Below are 19,534 nucleotides of genomic sequence, written 5' to 3' on the forward strand. Positions count from 1 at the left end.
AAATTTTCACATCACCATCTGACACACAATAATATAATTACAGTATTTATTTCTAAACTAATTACAGTATGTATTTCTAAAAAAATGTAAATGTAAAGGATACTAACCTCTTAAGCCCAGCTTTACTCTGCAGAATTGGATCAACACTACAACAGGTTCATTCATCTCACGCTGATAGAATGGCTCAATTTTGGACACATGATCATCCCAAAAGGTACAACTTAACTTATTTCCCCTGCATTACATTAAAATTTTCATTTAAATTTGAAAATGATAGTTCATAATAATTCATAATAATTAAAAATAATAGAAATTGGACTTACAATGCATCCTCCAACACAAAGTCTATCAGCCTTGTATTATGACCACCAATAATCTTTTCTTGTGGTCCATGTATTTGAACAATACGACCAATTATATCTATTTTATATACATAGCTATAGGTAAGATTCTGAGTCTATTGCTAAAAACATAATGAGAAAAAAGATGACAAAGATACTGAGGAAAGCGTAGAAACTTACCTATAAGATGTTTGTCATCTAAAGTTGGGTTACCTTTCAAACTATTGAATGGCTTTAGTCTGTACATGTGCCATGGAAATTTGTCCGACCTAATTTCTTTCATAATAGTTTCATGATTAAACTGCAGCATATATTCATGCATACTGGTCTTGTATGTCTGAGTATTCGAAATAACAAAGATTTTTTTCACAGCATACACTTTGCTTTCTACAAACCTATTACTGAAGTTTTCTACCAGAGTTTTTGGTACATGTGCATGAATTACGAAGTTTTCTACCAGAGTTTTTGGTACATGTGCATGAATTACGGTGTTTTCTACCAGAGTTTTTGGTACATGTGCATGAATTACGGTGCCCTGTTCATATATCAATAGGTTAGCATGTACAATAACATATTTACATAGTTTTATCTAAGTCTACGCTAATGCAATAACATATTTACATAGTTTTATCTAAGTCTACGCTAATGCTAATGAACATACTTATAGTTTTATCTAAGTCTACGCTAATGCTAATGAACATACTTCATGAAAATGCAGATGAGTATAGAGAAGAAAACAAACCTCCGAGTCGTGAAACACAATTTCCTGACTTTTTATTTCCAATGAACCTCTCCTTAATGGTACCAAATAGGTACGAATCACCCGTAACTTCATTGCACTCTTGTTCTTGAATGTAGACAACTCATTCGCCACGCAATACATTCCCATTTTCAATGTAGACAACTCATTCGCCACGCAATACATTCCCATTTTCGAATTACAGTACGTGAGAATAAGGAGTAATTTCAAAGGGTTGAGTGTATCTGATGGCAATGTAATCTGGAAGATGCCTAGAGGTGTATATATATGGTTGTAATATAAGTCTGAGAACATAAGACTTCTGAAGTTGCATTACTTCCTTTTTCATTCCCGCATAAGACTTCTGAAGTTGCATTACTTCCTTTTTCATTCCCGGAACAGACTTCTGAAGTTGCATTACTTCCTTTTTCATTCCCGGAACATATGTCTGAAGTTGCATTACTTCCTTTTTCATTCCCGGAACATATGTATCGAATAACTAAACGTTGAAACCTTTTCGATTTCCTAAACAATCGAATAACTAAACGTTGAAACCTTTTCGATTTCCTAAACATATTCCGGCCATATATTCACGCATGAGATATAATTACACACATTGTATAAGTCCTGTACAGCCATACTTATTGTTCGGGTCGGTTGCTCTACCGATTTAAAAACAACAAAATTGATATCCTACATGCGGAAAAGGACGGTGACTAACAATAACAAACATTCCATTTTGCTATGCAATACGGCATCGTTTTCCACTGGGCAGGAATGGCATTAAATGCTATTTTTGTGGCTTTTTTATATTGGAGGATTATCTGTTTTATTTTCTTTTAATGATTTTGTCAAGATCTAAGTATTTAACATCAAAAAATATAACTAATAATCAACTTTATTACTATACCCACGTCCCACGTAATACTCAATGTGTCATTTCAAATGCGGGACACGTTATCTAATATATGTTAATATTCAACAATATGGAAGCTAAATTATTAGATGACTTTTATTATTAATAAAAGAAAATAAAAATAGTCAAATTAAATAATTAATAAAATAATCGTAACCAAATTTATCAATAGCGTTGAAAATTATCCGCCACCAAAGATGTGCGATGCCGGTTGCCGGAAGCCGGAAGAAACCCCGCAAGAGTCGGTCGTATGATTCACAAACACGTTATAATCATTGGTAAACCTCGTACGGAACTTCTTGATCGTGCAACGAAATGTCAAAATGCTCATTTTATGATCCACACTGCATTGTGGACTATGGTTACAAAACGACGTTGTTTTAATAAGTGGAAGAAACGGCTTCCGTAAATCTCCGTAATTGATACTACAGTTCATCTCAAATGATATTACAGTTGTGTTGAACTGATACTGCAGTTGTGTTGAACTGATACTGAATTTGTGTTGAATTGATACTGCAGTTGTGTCCGTAATGGATACTATGGTTCATCTCAAATGATTCTACAGTTGTGTTGAACTAATATTGCAGTTGAACTGATACTACAGTTGTCGAAGGCCGTTTCATCTGTCTGGAACTGCAATTGTGTTGAACTGATACTGTAGTTACTCAGAATGAAGGCAGTTTCATCCGTCTGTTTTCATTAATCAAAACAACGTCATTTTGCCACTTGGACCACAATACTTGGTGGTCCGTGGTCCATGATAAAATTTGCGCATTTTATGTGCGCACTTTATTATCGGTGTTTGACTTAAATTTATATAGATTAATATAATTTTAGTGAACAAAATAAAATGTAGATACTGTGAAAATATATTAAATTTTTATTAAACATTATTTTGATCAAATTTTTTTTTTATTAAACATAAACAATACAATTTAAAAATTATTACAACATTAAAAAATTAATAAACAAAAAAGTTAATAGATAAATTAAAAAATGATTATTATGATTTTCAAAAAAAAATGATTATTATAAGCAGTTGCGGGCTTTCTTATAAATAAAAAAATTGTATTATTATAGATTTGTAATGTATAAAAAAGGCTCATCTTGTTGACAAATCATTACAGTTTTTCTAATTACTCAAGTTTATGATGGTTTGGCCTATTAAAAATCATCACTAACGCTATCTATGCTCCTAAGATATACTCTCTAATTTCTCAACCCCAACTATGATAGTACCAATATGGTTGGACCAAAAAGCAGTGATCCCAGACTTGCGAGAGTAAATTGACGATAGGAAAGAAAGTCTTCCCGCTCCTAGAGGTTGAAACCTCGATAAGAAAAACAAAGAGATCAAAGTGGCATCCAATCATTATTGCATGGATCATGATCCACACAGCTGTGTGGACCATAAATAAAAAGTACATTTTTAATATATTAAAAATACATTATTTTTGTACATAAAGTACATTAGTTTTGTACTGAAAAGTACATTATTTTATAGTACTATAAAATAATGTATCTNTGTATCGAATAACTAAACGTTGAAACCTTTTCGATTTCCTAAACATATTCCGGCCATATATTCACGCATGAGATATAATTACACACATTGTATAAGTCCTGTACAGCCATACTTATTGTTCGGGTCGGTTGCTCTACCGATTTAAAAACAACAAAATTGATATCCTACATGCGGAAAAGGACGGTGACTAACAATAACAAACATTCCATTTTGCTATGCAATACGGCATCGTTTTCCACTGGGCAGGAATGGCATTAAATGCTATTTTTGTGGCTTTTTTATATTGGAGGATTATCTGTTTTATTTTCTTTTAATGATTTTGTCAAGATCTAAGTATTTAACATCAAAAAATATAACTAATAATCAACTTTATTACTATACCCACGTCCCACGTAATACTCAATGTGTCATTTCAAATGCGGGACACGTTATCTAATATATGTTAATATTCAACAATATGGAAGCTAAATTATTAGATGACTTTTATTATTAATAAAAGAAAATAAAAATAGTCAAATTAAATAATTAATAAAATAATCGTAACCAAATTTATCAATAGCGTTGAAAATTATCCGCCACCAAAGATGTGCGATGCCGGTTGCCGGAAGCCGGAAGAAACCCCGCAAGAGTCGGTCGTATGATTCACAAACACGTTATAATCATTGGTAAACCTCGTACGGAACTTCTTGATCGTGCAACGAAATGTCAAAATGCTCATTTTATGATCCACACTGCATTGTGGACTATGGTTACAAAACGACGTTGTTTTAATAAGTGGAAGAAACGGCTTCCGTAAATCTCCGTAATTGATACTACAGTTCATCTCAAATGATATTACAGTTGTGTTGAACTGATACTGCAGTTGTGTTGAACTGATACTGAATTTGTGTTGAATTGATACTGCAGTTGTGTCCGTAATGGATACTATGGTTCATCTCAAATGATTCTACAGTTGTGTTGAACTAATATTGCAGTTGAACTGATACTACAGTTGTCGAAGGCCGTTTCATCTGTCTGGAACTGCAATTGTGTTGAACTGATACTGTAGTTACTCAGAATGAAGGCAGTTTCATCCGTCTGTTTTCATTAATCAAAACAACGTCATTTTGCCACTTGGACCACAATACTTGGTGGTCCGTGGTCCATGATAAAATTTGCGCATTTTATGTGCGCACTTTATTATCGGTGTTTGACTTAAATTTATATAGATTAATATAATTTTAGTGAACAAAATAAAATGTAGATACTGTGAAAATATATTAAATTTTTATTAAACATTATTTTGATCAAATTTTTTTTTTATTAAACATAAACAATACAATTTAAAAATTATTACAACATTAAAAAATTAATAAACAAAAAAGTTAATAGATAAATTAAAAAATGATTATTATGATTTTCAAAAAAAAATGATTATTATAAGCAGTTGCGGGCTTTCTTATAAATAAAAAAATTGTATTATTATAGATTTGTAATGTATAAAAAAGGCTCATCTTGTTGACAAATCATTACAGTTTTTCTAATTACTCAAGTTTATGATGGTTTGGCCTATTAAAAATCATCACTAACGCTATCTATGCTCCTAAGATATACTCTCTAATTTCTCAACCCCAACTATGATAGTACCAATATGGTTGGACCAAAAAGCAGTGATCCCAGACTTGCGAGAGTAAATTGACGATAGGAAAGAAAGTCTTCCCGCTCCTAGAGGTTGAAACCTCGATAAGAAAAACAAAGAGATCAAAGTGGCATCCAATCATTATTGCATGGATCATGATCCACACAGCTGTGTGGACCATAAATAAAAAGTACATTTTTAATATATTAAAAATACATTATTTTTGTACATAAAGTACATTAGTTTTGTACTGAAAAGTACATTATTTTATAGTACTATAAAATAATGTATCTACAGTAAAAAATAATGTATCTTCAGTACAAAAATAATGTACATTATATTTATGGTCTACACACAACTACGTGGGATCATGGTCCACACAATAATTTGCCAATGGCCCCTTACCAAAAAATGTTATGCGAACAACAGAAGGCTAACATGGGCCCTAGGAGGCTGGGAATAGTGTCCCATTGTTGGCCTAATAATTGGGCAACATGATAGGTGTTTGGATGACACAACAAAAATGGGGGCATCACCTACCTAGGTGCTATGATAAGTTCTTAATTGCACTAATTTCTAATATGGTCGAATATTTATAATGGTCACTAAGTTCAGTGACAACATAACACCGAACACATCTCAACTTTATGGCTTTAGTGGTCCGCTGTGAATGTAGCTGAGCTCCAACAATAAACTACCAAGACATGGTGCAACTGCTTGAAGTTATCTCTTTTCCTTATTCTGCAAACAAATAAAAATTTTCAATGTTGGGATTCTATTGCTAAGTGTTTGGTTACATATTCTAAGTTACATTATGTATGTATACTAGTTTTATACGCGCATTGCGCGAATAGGTTAATGCCCAATGTTTATATTTAAATAAATAGGGATAAGGTACAAATAAGTCATCGAATATTTAGGAAATAGCAATTAAGCCACCCAACTCAAAAAAGCTCCAAAAACATCCGCGAACCTGGAAAAAAGTAACAATTGGCATTTTTAACAGGTAAACTTCAGGTTTTTGCTGACTAGATTGCCATGTGTGTATTTTTTTCTTTTTTAAATATCTAACGTGAAAAAAATTTTAAAAGCTGCCTATATATCGTTGACTGTTTACCTGGGAGGATGAAACGCTGACATTCATGAAAAACTTAGACACCATTATCGTATCTAATGATGAACGTGAGTACGTGACTAAGATTGATGCAATCAAAGAATCAATTCTAATGATTCTACCGGCGCTGCCGCAATTGGTGTCGCTCCTGCATAGCCCTTTGAATCTATGGCTCTTTGACTCGCACAACCTTGATCATCCACCCTATACCCTCATCCCCATTTTTTCATCTGCAAATTAAATCTAATTCCTCATTAAAAATATTCGTAACATATATACTTGAGAAACTTGTCAGGTTTATTTTGAATGAATTAAGCACAATTTCAGTTCCATATGAAAAAATATATATTTTTCTTTTGTTTTTTAAAACTACTGTTTGAGATCGGTTTCAATCGCATCTCACCAGCAACCGTGGAATTGGTCTCGGACACTGTCCTTGCGTCAACTTTTTCTGCAACTGCTGTTGGGGAAGAAGCGTCGATCGACGACGATTTAAGAAAATAAATTCTTTTCTATTTTGGGTTTCCGTCCGTAGCCGGTATCAACGGTATGGTCATCGCTCTGTTGTTGCCATCGGCTGGAGCAGCGACCACAGCTATGGCTGTCCGGCTTGAACAGGCACATGAAGATGAAGGGCGACAAAAAAAGGAATTCAAACAGAGGAGTCAAAAATACACAAGGTAATCTAGTCAAAAAAACATGAAGTTTACCTGTTAAAAATGTTAATTGCTACTTTTTTTTCCAGGTTCGTGGATGCTTTTGGAGCTTTTTTGAGTTGAGTGGCTTAATTGCTATTTCTTAAATAGTTCGATGACTTATTTGTACCTTATCCCAAATAAATATTTGAAAGTATATCAATGCAAGATTATATAGGAGAAGTTTATACATGGGTAATTGAATGTCGAATTTTTTTATTTAAATATCTAACTCAAAGTATATGAATCCAAGATAATATAAAAAATTCATTATAATTATTACTAAAATAAATGTTTGCAACCTTGTAAAATCGATAGTCTAAATATTTGATCTAAAAATGATAGTCTAAATAAATACTACTTTTAATTTGAATTTTTCTAAGTGTTCTTAATTCTCTTTTGAGTAACATTGTCATTGTCCATCTTTACTATTTGTTTTCTTCCTTTTTGTTGGTAGTGTGTTATTTGCAATTCGGTTATTGTTGGTAGCATAGATGACAACGTCATGCAATGAGATTATGATATATGATCTATGGACTTTCCTTTAGGTGTTCTGCTTGGGGTTCATTTGGTTCAACCATTATTGTTGAATGAGTTATTGTCGATAAAGAAATCCCTAGTTTAAGAAAAAAGATTAAATAAATTAATAAAAATTTGAAAATTTAAAATATTATGTATTCCAAAGATATTAAAAGGTAGTTTCTCGTTTCAAATTTGCTGGGTAATGGGTTATTTAAGTACTCTCATTGTCAACAAATCCCCCAAGTAGTTAATATGATTGGTTTCAAACTATTCTTTTTTATTTTTTTTCATGGTATTAAAGAAATACATATGTATCATTTTTGGTTAACTACTAATTTATTTAATTCAATAAGAGTAAAATAGAGTGATTCCGCTTCAATTAGTTGGGTAATTATTTTAGTACTCTCTTTGTCAACCAATTCCCAAGTAGTTAATATAATTAGCTTTAGATTATTTTAATTTTTTTTCATAGTATTAATAAAATACTTGGTAAATAAATATATAACATTATTTTGTACTATAACTTTGATATTTAATTACAAGATATTGTAAAAATAAGATAATGGACAATGTAATGAATATCAATTGATAAATTTGAATGTAAAGAATGAGAAAATAAAGACAATATAACTAATGAAATTATTTCTCTTATTTAATTTAATTTTTTGACAATGAATATTTTTTTTCAAATAAAGATATTGTAGACACATAATTCTAAATTAAAGAAATACATATGTATCATTTTTTGTTGTAGTTACTAATTTATTTAATTTAATAAGAGTAAAATAGAGTGAGAAACTTAATTATGTCAAATTTGATTGAGATGCGGTTCGAACCTAAGACCTTTCTTATAGAAATTAATGGGTAAGTTAAAAGTTAACAGAATATTAACGGAGAAGAGAATATTTAACGGAAAACTTAACAGATAATCATAAAAGTAAGGTTAAATTAGGTAATCTCTATTAATAATATTAATCTGAATTATCTTAACCATCTATTTGATTAAATAATTCATCTGAACCATCAATTTGATTAAATAATTTTACTGCCATTTTTTCTACCTATTTTAGGCCTAACTCTTTTTGGCTCTTATTAATATAGTAGATATAGTGATGGAAGTGAGATAGTAGAAGTCTACCACTAACTGTGGTAGACATTAAAAATAATAATAATAATAAAATAATACCATAGAGGTACAATGAAAAGATGGTCCATGCCCTTTCAATTAGAAAAATCACACCACCTTACCAACTCTACAATAGGCCACTCCCCTAATTGGACTCTTCAAAGATTCATTTCAATTTTGCAAATAAACAGGCGAGAAATGAACAAATTTGAAAATGCAAGACATGATTAAAAAAATTAAAGAAAAGTGAGACTTCGTCGTTTTAACTAGGCGGGAAAACAGAGCAATCTCATTGGCTAATACCCGGTTGCCTTTATATGTATATAGATTGTTAGGACATCCTCTTTATTCTCGATTATAACTATCTACAGCAATACTCATATCTATTATTAGTTTTGATTATATTGAAAATAATTATTTTTATTTTATATTAACTATTTAATATTTAAAAATTGTACCAAGTATTTACTTGTTTTAATTTTTGTTTAGGGCATTAATTTAATCGTGTGCGCATTATAACTAATATATATATATATTCTGCTGTAAAAGCCCTCAAGGGATAGAATTGGACTTGGTTTTGATTTCTCATCTTCTCAAACTCCAAGATTAGGATAAAGCGCAAAATGAAAATTGTGACAGCTTTTGAATGACTACCACTTAATTGAATGACTACATATTCATTCAACTTTTAAATCAACACTAAATTCTACGCATCTATATAATGAGGGACCCTAGGACAAAGTAATGGTTTTACAAGCTCTTGAAAATACAAGAGATTCAAAAGATTTCAAGCAATATTGAATTTTCTAGGTTAAAAGGGAATCATCTAGATTCTAACAGTCCCACCCCAAAACATAATCATCTCTTTTTCTAATAAGTGTTAAAAAATCATGTAAGGCAACTTTGTAACTGACCTTTATCGAAGATTGATCAATACAATGAAGATTAAGTTGATAAGGAGCTCATGACTTACATTCAAGGACTGTCATTAAAGGAAATAAATAGCAGTGTGTTTTGAAATGCTTCATTCACTTATATTTGGTTATAAATTATTAAATAAATAATTAAATCCCTTCTTAGATTAAAGAGAAGAGTCGACCGAGTAAAAAATTTCTTAAATTACTATAAATCTCTCACTTTATACTACACTTTACTTATCTTCCTAACAATCCATACTGCACTTATTCAAGTCAAACCAAGCTACAAATAAAACTTTTCTACTACTACAAAAACTCGCATTTCTTCAAAAGGTTTAAAATTCTTAAAAGAGTATTTAACCCCTCACCGACGTTTACTTTCCCTGGTTTAACAAAATCCAAATATGCAATTTAAAATTTTAAATCAATGAAAAAAAAAACCAATTGGGCTTTGTGCTAGCATAATATAATTGGACCAAGGAGCCCATGCAAATATCCTTGGGCCAATTTAGACCTGATTAACTTCATAATTATTTGGGACAAACTTGTTTAGCAATTCTTAAAGGTCATGGGAATTATCATTTGGTTAATTAGCATGTCCAACTAATTTAACCAACCCCATAGCTAAATTGTATGGGGCTATCCAAAACCAGGGCCCCCAATTTTTTGGGGCCCCATAGGCCATAATACACCATATGTATATGTATATATATGTGTATATATATATATATATATATATATATATATATATATATATATATATATATATATATATTTACAATTTTTGACCCCAAATTTGTTTTTGAAATAATTATATAGATATATAATGTGAGATTATTATGGGCAAATTATTATATGGACCATGAATATAAGATACATTTTTAATATGCTAAAAGTACATTATTTGTATACTAAATGTAGATTATTTGAAAGTATATATAAAATAATATATTTTTAGTATTCAGATAATGTACTTTACGTGCATAAATAATGTACTTTCACCATCAGACATTTAGTAATTATTAATTAAAACTTATTAACTTAATTGTACATATTATTTAATTTATTTCACAATTATTATTTATTAGTATGGCTTATTGGCTTAATAATTTTAAATATTGAATAATATATTCAAGAGTTTGTTTCTTGATAAATTATTTATTGGTAGATATACTAAATAATTTTTTTCTAGAATTTTGTAATTATGTTTTCTAAAAAAATATTCATCTGTGTTTGAGAAGCGTTAAAAGAATATAAACAAGTAACTCAATCACAACAGGGAGTTCTTGAAAAAATTCATTACAATAAAATATCAAATAGATGAGCAAAAAGATGATGCCAATGAAAATTTGTTAGATGCTAATAATTAATCTTCATAAAAAAGATCAAGGTGATTGTGAGGCTTGAAAATTTTAAATGATAGTGTGCACAACAATGATAAGTATCATTGTGACGATGAAAAGGATATATGAATGTTGATGGTTGTTTAGATGATGTTGGTTACAATGGTAAACCGAATGATTCATTTTTATTTGACATATATGATCTAAGAAATCAGGATGCCCTTGATTCTAGATTAATAAATATTCCTATGAAAAGGGCCCAAATCCAAATATCGCACAGGACCTCTATTTTTATTGGGACGGCCCTGTCCAACCAAGATGACTTACTTTAATTAAATAACTAGGCTAACCAAATTAAATATTATTCAAAAAAATAACTAGGCTAACCAAATTAAATATTATTAGATTATTTCAATTAACACAAATAAAATAAATATAGCCTAATTAATGTGATCAAAATGGGTAATTCAATTATACATCTTTAACTGCGTCGCACCCCGCAAGTTAGGAGGTTTAGCTTACACTAAAAGTAAAGGAAGCCCACTTGCGTTTGTAGGTGGCGGCTGATAACTTGCAGGAATATTGGCTTTGTCACCTCGGAAAGTCAAACTGTTTAACCAAGCCAACAAGAGCGCGTCACGTCAAGCCACTTGCATATGGAAGCATTAAATGCATAGTTGATTTAGTATAAAAAGGAGGGTCCTCTCGCTCACTTGTCATATTCACTACTCTGTAGCATCACACCTCTTGTGGTTTACTCTACATTGTAATCTACTTCACCGGTAGACCCCTATGTTCAAAATTTTAGAATTCTATGTTTACAATTTTAGAACTCTATGTTCTAAATTTTAAATTTCAATATATAAAATTACATTACTATCTTCAAAAAAAAAAATTACATTACTCAATATTTACAATTTTATTATATAGATTCAAAAATTATGTTATATATATATTTTTTGAGTACTACTGACTCTGTTACAAATCTTATAATGTAGCATCCGTCGTTCATAACTATTTTCTCAACCTACTGAAGCTCCACTAAGGCTTGAACCTAATCCCTTCCACGTGGGAGTGTAAACCGGGTGCCACTAGACCACAAGGTCTTTGACAAAAATTATGTCATATTATTGAATATAAAATTATAAAATTGTGTTTTCAAAAAATTATAAAATTGTAAAATATAGAATCTTGTAATTGCGAACACTCTTACACAACACTTCTTCTTTCATGAAGAAATCACAAAATTTCCGAAGAGAAAACTGTTGCTTGCATGAAATTTAGCAAAGCCGACAACGGGGTACGTGTGTTTGGTCCACTGGTTTAGGTGCTTTGAAATAATGGACGGGGCCAATGGGATCCAAGGCATTTCAAAACCAACATTTTGGGAAACAATATAATGTTTGTTTTCGAACGTTGTATGCGCAATATTTTCAACCTCTTTCCACTCTCTCCCCTCCTCCTGTCGTCCTTCTTTTCCTTTTCAACGAAATGTTGATTCTAAGTGATCCTTAGGAGCCATAATTGAAAACTGGTATGCCCTTCTTTGGGTTTTAAAATCTTCGAATCTCCCACAGGATTTTGATATCTGTTCCTCTTTTCGGAATTTTGATCATTTCCCTTTTCGGCTTCTATTCAATTTGGTTTCCTTCCATTCTCTTGGCATTTCCTCCTCCCCATTGCAATCTATATCTATCATCGTTATTTAATTGTTCTTGTTTCCTTTTCTTTGATTTGCGCATCGCATTTTCCCATGATAGAGGTCGATTCTCATCATGCACGTTCTTCCATAGCAATTTGTAATTTTCTTGATTTTTGATGAGGAACCCTTTTTAATCATTTGCTCTTTACAGTGTACCATTTACGGATTTCTCTCCTTGGAGTTTGATCTTTTCATCAATGTGTTACCTTTGTTGAAGAGTTTGTTGCGCATATATTGGGATGATGATGAATATGAAGCTCTTAGTGCGAGTGATTGAGGCACGTAATATACCTGGAAATGACCCAAATGGGCTGAGTGATCCCTATGTAAAATTGCAGTTGGGGAGGCAGAAGTTCAGGACTAAGGTGGTAAAGAAGTGCTTGAATCCATCATGGTGTGAAGAATTCACCTTTCGGATTGATGAGTTTAAGGAAGAGCTTGTTATAACTGTTCTGGGAGAGGATAAGTACTTCAATGATGATTTTGTTGGCCAAGTTAAGTTCAACCTTTCTAAGGTTTTCGAAACCGAAGGCAAATCCCTTGGCACTGCTTGGTACACTTTGCAGCCCAAGCAGAAGAAGTCTAAGAATAGGGACTGTGGTAAGCTGTTGTGTATTCTTCTTATTTTGCATTTGATAGAATGATTTCTGTTTCTGCTTGTTCAGTGTGATCATACATTGCCCGGATAGTGGAAATTAGTAATCTGTTACTCATCAGATATTGCTTTGTTTCATAAAGTTTAAATTTTTAGATTGTGATAATCATTTATGATTATGAACAGTGAATAATTTGCACACAACTACAAGTTACTAATGAATTATTCACTTAATAAGCTAAAAGTGTTGTAAAATCCTTAATCCTTGTCAAACATGTAAAATGTAGATTGTTCAAGTTATTATCTTGATAACCTAATTGTTGAAATTGAGGGATTGAAAGACCTGGTGGTTGGAGAATAACAACCACCCGCCAGTTAGGCAGAAGCAAAGTATGTGAGGTGGAGCACATGCTTCAATTTGGTATCAGAGCCTAAACTGATAGTTGGACTGCACATTTATGTTTATATATTATGTGCTCAACACTAATTAAATAAGCTTTACCAAGCACCAATGCTGAATTCCGTTCTACTCTATGAACTGTGTTCACTTACTGTTGATGCAATCAAAGTTATTTTACCTGATTGCTCATTTTAGTCAGAGCAGTAAAGATATAATATTACTTTGCTGTGTGATTCTGCTGGCTATGAGCTTGTCTTGTCATGGGAGAGGTACCTAAGATCACACCCATAAAATGCAACCAGTTTCTTCTTGGATATAATTTCAATTCATCCATCTACACGGTGTTTTAGTTGTCATTGTTTTGTCCCATCAAAGGGGAGAAACAGAGGTACAGGAAGAAATTTGAGGTCTTGGATTTGTTAATGATGTGTTTGCAAATTTGGAGTTTAATTGTGCAGTTGAATTGTGCTCTTATCTTTCAACAGGTCAAATTCTCCTCACTATTTGTTTCCCTCGAAACAATTTGTTGGTGGACACACAAACTGGTGGTGATCTTGCTCCGTTGACAAAGAAATATACTGATGCGGGAAGTGAATCTATTTCAAGGGCTTTGCCTTTAAACTTTCCATTACCAGGAGGGAGTTTAGAAGAAGCAAGCTCATTTAAAGATGAAAAATCAAATCCACAAACCTTGGTTGGCCGACTTTATCAAATTTTCAATAAAAATGGTGATGGAGTACCCATGCCTTCTGTTAAAGTTTCAGATATGCCAGATATATCTGGAAGTGTTGGTACTTTGGATAATGAGGATACACAAGAGGAGCAGTTGTCATCAGTAAGTTTTGAAGAAATGATGAAAAACATGGAGATGAGAGAAAATGAGAGTGAAATTCCAAGTAATTTACCAGGAGTAGTTGTGGACCAAATTTTTGCAACAGCACCACATGAACTGAACTCATTGCTCTTTTCGCCTGACTCAAACTTTCTTAAATCATTAACAAATATGCAAGGATCCACGGAATTGAATGTAGGTCCTTGGAAGTTCGAGAATGGCAGTGAGAATTTGAAAAGAGTAGTTTGTTTTATTAAGGCCCCAAGTAAATTGGTCAAGGCTTTGAAAGCAAGTGAGGAGCAAACTTATATGAAAGCTGATGGGAAGACATATGCAATATCATGCACTGTGAGCACCCCAGATGCTCCTTATGGGAGCACATTTAGGACAGAAGTGCTTTACTGCATCACTTCTGGTCCTGAACTGCCTTCAGGAGAAGAGTCTTCAAGATTGGTAGTTTCTTGGAGGATGAATTTCTTGCAAAGTACGATGATGAAAAGTTTGATTGAAAATGGTGCAAGACAAGGTATAAAAGAGAATTTTGAGCAATTCTCAAGTTTATTATCTCAGAACGTGAAGCCAGTTGATGCAAAGAACATCGGTTCTGAGAAGGAGCAGCTTTTGGCATCTCTTCAAGTGGAGCCCCAGTCAGACAGGAAACTGGCTATTCAGTATTTTGCTAATTTTACTGTAATTTCAACATTTCTCGTAGGGTCATATGTGCTTTTGCACATCTTGCTAGCTACACCTAGCACAATACAGGGACTAGAGTTTGTTGGGCTTGACTTGCCAGATTCTATTGGTGAGTTGATTGTTTGTGGTGTACTAGTACTGCAGGGTAAGCGTGTACTGGAACTGGTGTCACGCTTTATGCAGGCAAGAGTACAAAGAGGTATAAATACTTAATTGGCATTTCAGTTAAACGCATTTATTAGGATCAATATAATGTGTCATTTTTTAGGTTAACAGTCAGAGGTGTCATTGTTTATATGATATCTAAACTGTCAGTAAAGTTGGATGATCCTAAAGTTCATGAGACCTGATGGATGCATACATTTTATTTGCTTTTATTTCTTCCCATGATTTGCTTTCTCACCTAGCACTGCTTGTACCATTCCAGAGACTAACTCATGTAGATTTCCCATTGCTCTCTGAAGCTCAGTAGAAAGCTATCAACACTTCTCATATCTTTCACATTTCATGGTTGTCGTATTCTTTACATAATGTTTTACCTCTAATATGTTCATTCTATTTAAATATATAATTAGCCAAAGGTGGTGACCATGGAGTCAAAGCACTAGGAAATGGTTGGCTGTTGACTGTTGCATTGCTTGAAGGAAGTGATTTGGTGGCAGTTGACTCAGGCGGGTTTTCTAATCCATATGTGGTTTTTACTTGCAATGGTAGAACTAGAGCCAGCTCAATTAAGTTCCGAAGTTCATCTCCGAAGTGGAATGGTAAATATTAGTGTGTTGTGTTTACCCTTTATGTGTCTGTAAAGTGCCTATAAATATATAATTTTTATGGGGTTTGTTAAAAAATATCCCGTGATGTTGGTTAAGGAACATGAATCAATACAAATTAACACATTAAAATGCACATGAATTGTAATTCACACTGGCTAAAATGCATACAATTCAAAGCTGAAATCTTTTGCAATTCAGTGTTATTTATTCTCACTGATGCATTGGATTTTTAACAAGTTGACTTTTACCACTTCCACAATGGTTTTGTGCAGAAATATTTGAGTTTGATGCAATGGAGGAGCCACCATCTTTGCTGAATGTTGAAGTTTTTTATTTTGACGGACCCTTTCATGAAGCTACGTCTATTGGACATGCTGAAATCAATTTTATAAAAACTAAAATATCAGATTTGTCTGAAATTTGGATTACCCTTCAAGGGAAGTTAGCTCTAGCCTGCCAGTCTAAGTTGCACTTAAGAATATTCTTGAATAATACAAAGGGTAGCAACGCTGCCAAAGACTATTTGTCTAAGATGGAGAAGGAAATTGGAAAGAAGGTATCCCAGTTTTTACAGTGTGTATTCGCTCCTCAAATGGATTTTCCAATTTTTAGTATCTAAGCCTCCTTCCAGCTAATTGGTTAGTTTCATATTAAATCTATTTGTAGATAAAATTACGGTCTCCACAGACAAATTCAGCATTCCAAAAACTTTTTCGTCTTCCACCAGAGGAGTTTCTTATCAACGACTTCTCTTGTCAACTGAAGCGCAAAATGCCCCTTCAGGTAGTTTTTTTTTAATACTGCCCCTTCAGGTAGTTAGAACTGATGATTTAGTTTTTTGTCATATAAAGCTATTGTTTTAAGTTGCCTCTATTCTTCTATGTAATCACCTTCAATTGGTTAGCATTTATTAAGTCTTCTTTTTGCCATCAACCTCACCAATGTGGTATAAATTTGGAAGTTAGAAATAAGACTATTTATTGTGATGTACCAATGATGCATGCTATTTTAATTTCATGTTTTCTGATTGTTCTCGGCTGTTCTCCTGAAATTACAATTGTGTGGTGCAGGGCCGTCTATTTTTATCTGTAAGAATAATGGGATTTCATGCAGATCTGTTTGGACATAGGACAAATTTTTTCTTTCTTTGGGAAGATATAGAAGACATTAAAGTCATTCCCAAGACTTTGGCATCAATTGGCAGTCCAATTGTCATTGTAACTCTAAAGTCGGGCAAAGGGTTTGATGCAAAACATAGTGCAAAGACTCATGATGAAGAGGGCAGGCTAAAATTCCATTTTCAATCCTTTGTATCTTTCAATGTCGCAATCAGGTACTTCTAGATTCAAATTACATTTGTCTTTTCAATCTTATTGGTAATTGTGCCATCAAGGTGAATGGAAGGTGAGTGGAGAAACATCCAAACCATTATATGATTGGAGCAGATTTCTTTTGGAGGAGACATCAAGGTGAATGAAAGGTGAAAACACATATCAACTGACAAAAGGAGTCAGATACACCTTAATTCCTTTGTGAGAAACCAAAGAAAGAGAGAATATATCAATAGTAATATAGTATTTCTGTGTATTCAACTATACAGAAATCCTATATTTATAGAAACATTGGCCTAGGCCCATACTAATAGGAATAGGATTACAGTTTCCTATTTCACATCCATGATGACTATCTCATGAAAGAGAATCTATACCACATTGGTGAAGGAGCAGTACTTTTTCCCAAACAAGGAGTTGAATTCTTTGTGAAAAGGTGCTATGTGTGCCAAACCTCCATGCCACTACTTGTTCCTAAAAACTTTCTCCTTGGCCTCCCTAGCATGCAAAGAGGTGGATTATATTTTTGTGGTATGTTCTCAAAGATGGGTCATCACTTTCCTGGCGAAAGACCTCTAATGCCTATGGTGTTTCCTGGAGGGAGTGCGACTTCATGTAGTCCCTCCCATATTCAATTGTTTCAGATTGTGACATTCAGTTTGCATGACCATGTGGAAGAAAGATGTTTGATACTTCCATGAAATTTAGCACTATGATAAACCATCAAAGTTATGGCCAAACACAAACATGTTTGGCCATAACTTGCTTACTTGCCTACGATCAAAATAATAGGGCTTTTCTATGGCACAAGTAAAACTTGCTTACTTGCCTATCGTTGAGCCATGTATAGTGCCACTGGCAAGTCTCCCTTGTCTCAAGTGTTTGTAATGCAATGGACTTGGTGAGGGGTGATAAGTTTATGGGGGCCTCAGCAAATTCAGATTGAGTTTTCCCAAGTGGGGTAAACTGATGTCAGATCTGCCAAAAAATCTGCTCGCCACTTGTCCACTGGACACTAAAGTTTGGCATCAGCAGCTGCAGGGCAGACTAGAACTCCATTCTTGCACCAATCATAGTCTGAAGATAGCATCTGGGCACAAGAGCCTGAGATTGGTACATCGGTCTAGGCATTGATCCATAATTATTGGCTTTTCTTTTTACATTTAGGATTCTGATTTTACTTGGAGTTTTAGGACAGTTATACTAAGTTCTTGACTTATTTCCAGGGCTTCTTAGGCAATATATATATATATATAGTTGTGTAAATACTTTTGAGAGCTCTTTTTCTCGTGTCAATATTTGTGGTTTGGGTTTGTTATCTTTTGTCTTTGTTTCAGGCTGCATCAGACTAGAATAAATATGAATTGAGGTTTGCTATAAATTTCTTTATTGATGTTTTTTAGTGGATGTCCATAGGATGATGATGGCACTATGGAAGGCAAGAGCTTTGAGCCCAGAGCAGAAGGCACGGATAGTTGAAGAAGAATCCAAGGCTAAAAGCCTCCAGATACCTGACGAGGATTCTATAGACAAAAACTTAGTGGTAGATGAAGAAATTGAAGTAAAATACCTCCAAAGTGAAGAGATTGATTTAACCACCGGAGATGACGATCCCAATATGTCTATTGCTTATTCCTCTGTACTTTCTGTTCCTGTAAGTATCCAACTACACCTTTCTCTCAAATCCCTCCCTTTGTAATGTGTGCTTTCCACTTCTGTTGTCTTGTTATCTTAAGGGTCAAGTGAATTTGGGATGAGTTTCATGAAGGAAATATTTGTTTTAAATTCTTTTATTTATTTTATTTTTTATGTGCAATATTGATTTCAAGGACTGGTCGATTTCTTTTCCTATATATGTTACAAACCTGTCATTGTATATATAGTGAGAGTAATGGCCTCCTTGTACCCAATCCATGAATGTAAATTCTTATGCAGTTTGCTGAACAATAAATTTATATATTGTTTCTTCCATATCCAGACAGATTTTTTCATGGAGTTATTTAGCGGGAGTGAACTTGACCGAAGAGTTATGGAGAGGGCTGGCTGTCTTAATTATTCTTGCAGCCCTTGGGAATCCGAGAATCCTGAAGTGTATCAAAGACAGCTTTATTACAAATTTGAGAAATGCATATCACGCTATAGAGCTGAGGTGACTAGCACGCAGCAGAAATCTCTCCTTCCTGATAAAAATGGTTGGCTCATCGAAGAGGTCTTGACACTTCATGGGGTTCCATTTGGTGACTACTTCAATGTATGCATCTTGGAGTTGTCCCCCTACTTTTTCTGACTAAGATTCTTGTATCTGACTGCCGTTTTACCACCACCCCCCCCCCCCCCCCCCCCCAAAAAAAG

The 19,534-nt window shown here is 33.3% G+C and overlaps 2 protein-coding genes across 5 annotated transcripts in view; one reads left to right on the top strand and one right to left on the bottom strand.

The window, feature by feature from the left end:
• Positions 1 to 319: 319 nt before the first annotated feature.
• LOC116005825 lies at positions 320 to 1,272 on the bottom strand. Its single transcript, XM_031246062.1, has 4 exons — positions 1,084 to 1,272; positions 799 to 876; positions 522 to 678; positions 320 to 420 (listed from the first exon to the last, which is right to left on the bottom strand). Exons 1-4 carry the CDS (start codon positions 1,270 to 1,272, stop codon positions 320 to 322), a joined length of 525 nt encoding a protein of 174 aa, XP_031101922.1.
• Positions 1,273 to 12,294: 11,022 nt separating this feature from the next.
• LOC116006413 (C2 and GRAM domain-containing protein At1g03370-like) overlaps positions 12,295 to 19,534 on the top strand; it is a 9,830-nt gene continuing 2,590 nt past the window's right edge. For 3 of the 4 annotated variants that reach the window (XR_004095129.1, XR_004095130.1, XM_031246766.1), the window contains exons 1-9: positions 12,295 to 12,390; positions 12,710 to 13,158; positions 14,039 to 15,277; positions 15,654 to 15,842; positions 16,124 to 16,407; positions 16,518 to 16,634; positions 16,922 to 17,184; positions 18,599 to 18,836; positions 19,161 to 19,433. Coding sequence is in view for 2 of the 4 variants with exons in the window: in XM_031246766.1 (XP_031102626.1) it covers positions 12,798 to 13,158; positions 14,039 to 15,277; positions 15,654 to 15,842; positions 16,124 to 16,407; positions 16,518 to 16,634; positions 16,922 to 17,184; positions 18,599 to 18,836; positions 19,161 to 19,433 (2,964 nt within the window). In the remaining 2 variants the exon portion in view is untranslated. The other variant, XM_031246768.1, reaches the window with a different exon arrangement.

Source organism: Ipomoea triloba, chromosome 15 (assembly GCF_003576645.1).
Source record: "Ipomoea triloba cultivar NCNSP0323 chromosome 15, ASM357664v1".
Classification (NCBI taxonomy): Eukaryota; Viridiplantae; Streptophyta; class Magnoliopsida; order Solanales; family Convolvulaceae; genus Ipomoea; species Ipomoea triloba.

Excerpts from the sequence above, each read along its gene's own strand:
- LOC116005825 (XM_031246062.1), bottom strand. The coding sequence starts at position 1,272 with ATGGGAATGTATTGCGTGGCGAATGAGTTGTCTACATTGAAAATGGGA. Across the intron at positions 679-798 it reads CACATGTACCAAAAACTCTG|ACATACAAGACCAGTATGCA; the intron begins GTAGAAAACTTC and ends TCGAATACTCAG. Across the intron at positions 421-521 it reads AGATGACAAACATCTTATAG|ATATAATTGGTCGTATTGTT; the intron begins GTAAGTTTCTAC and ends TATATAAAATAG.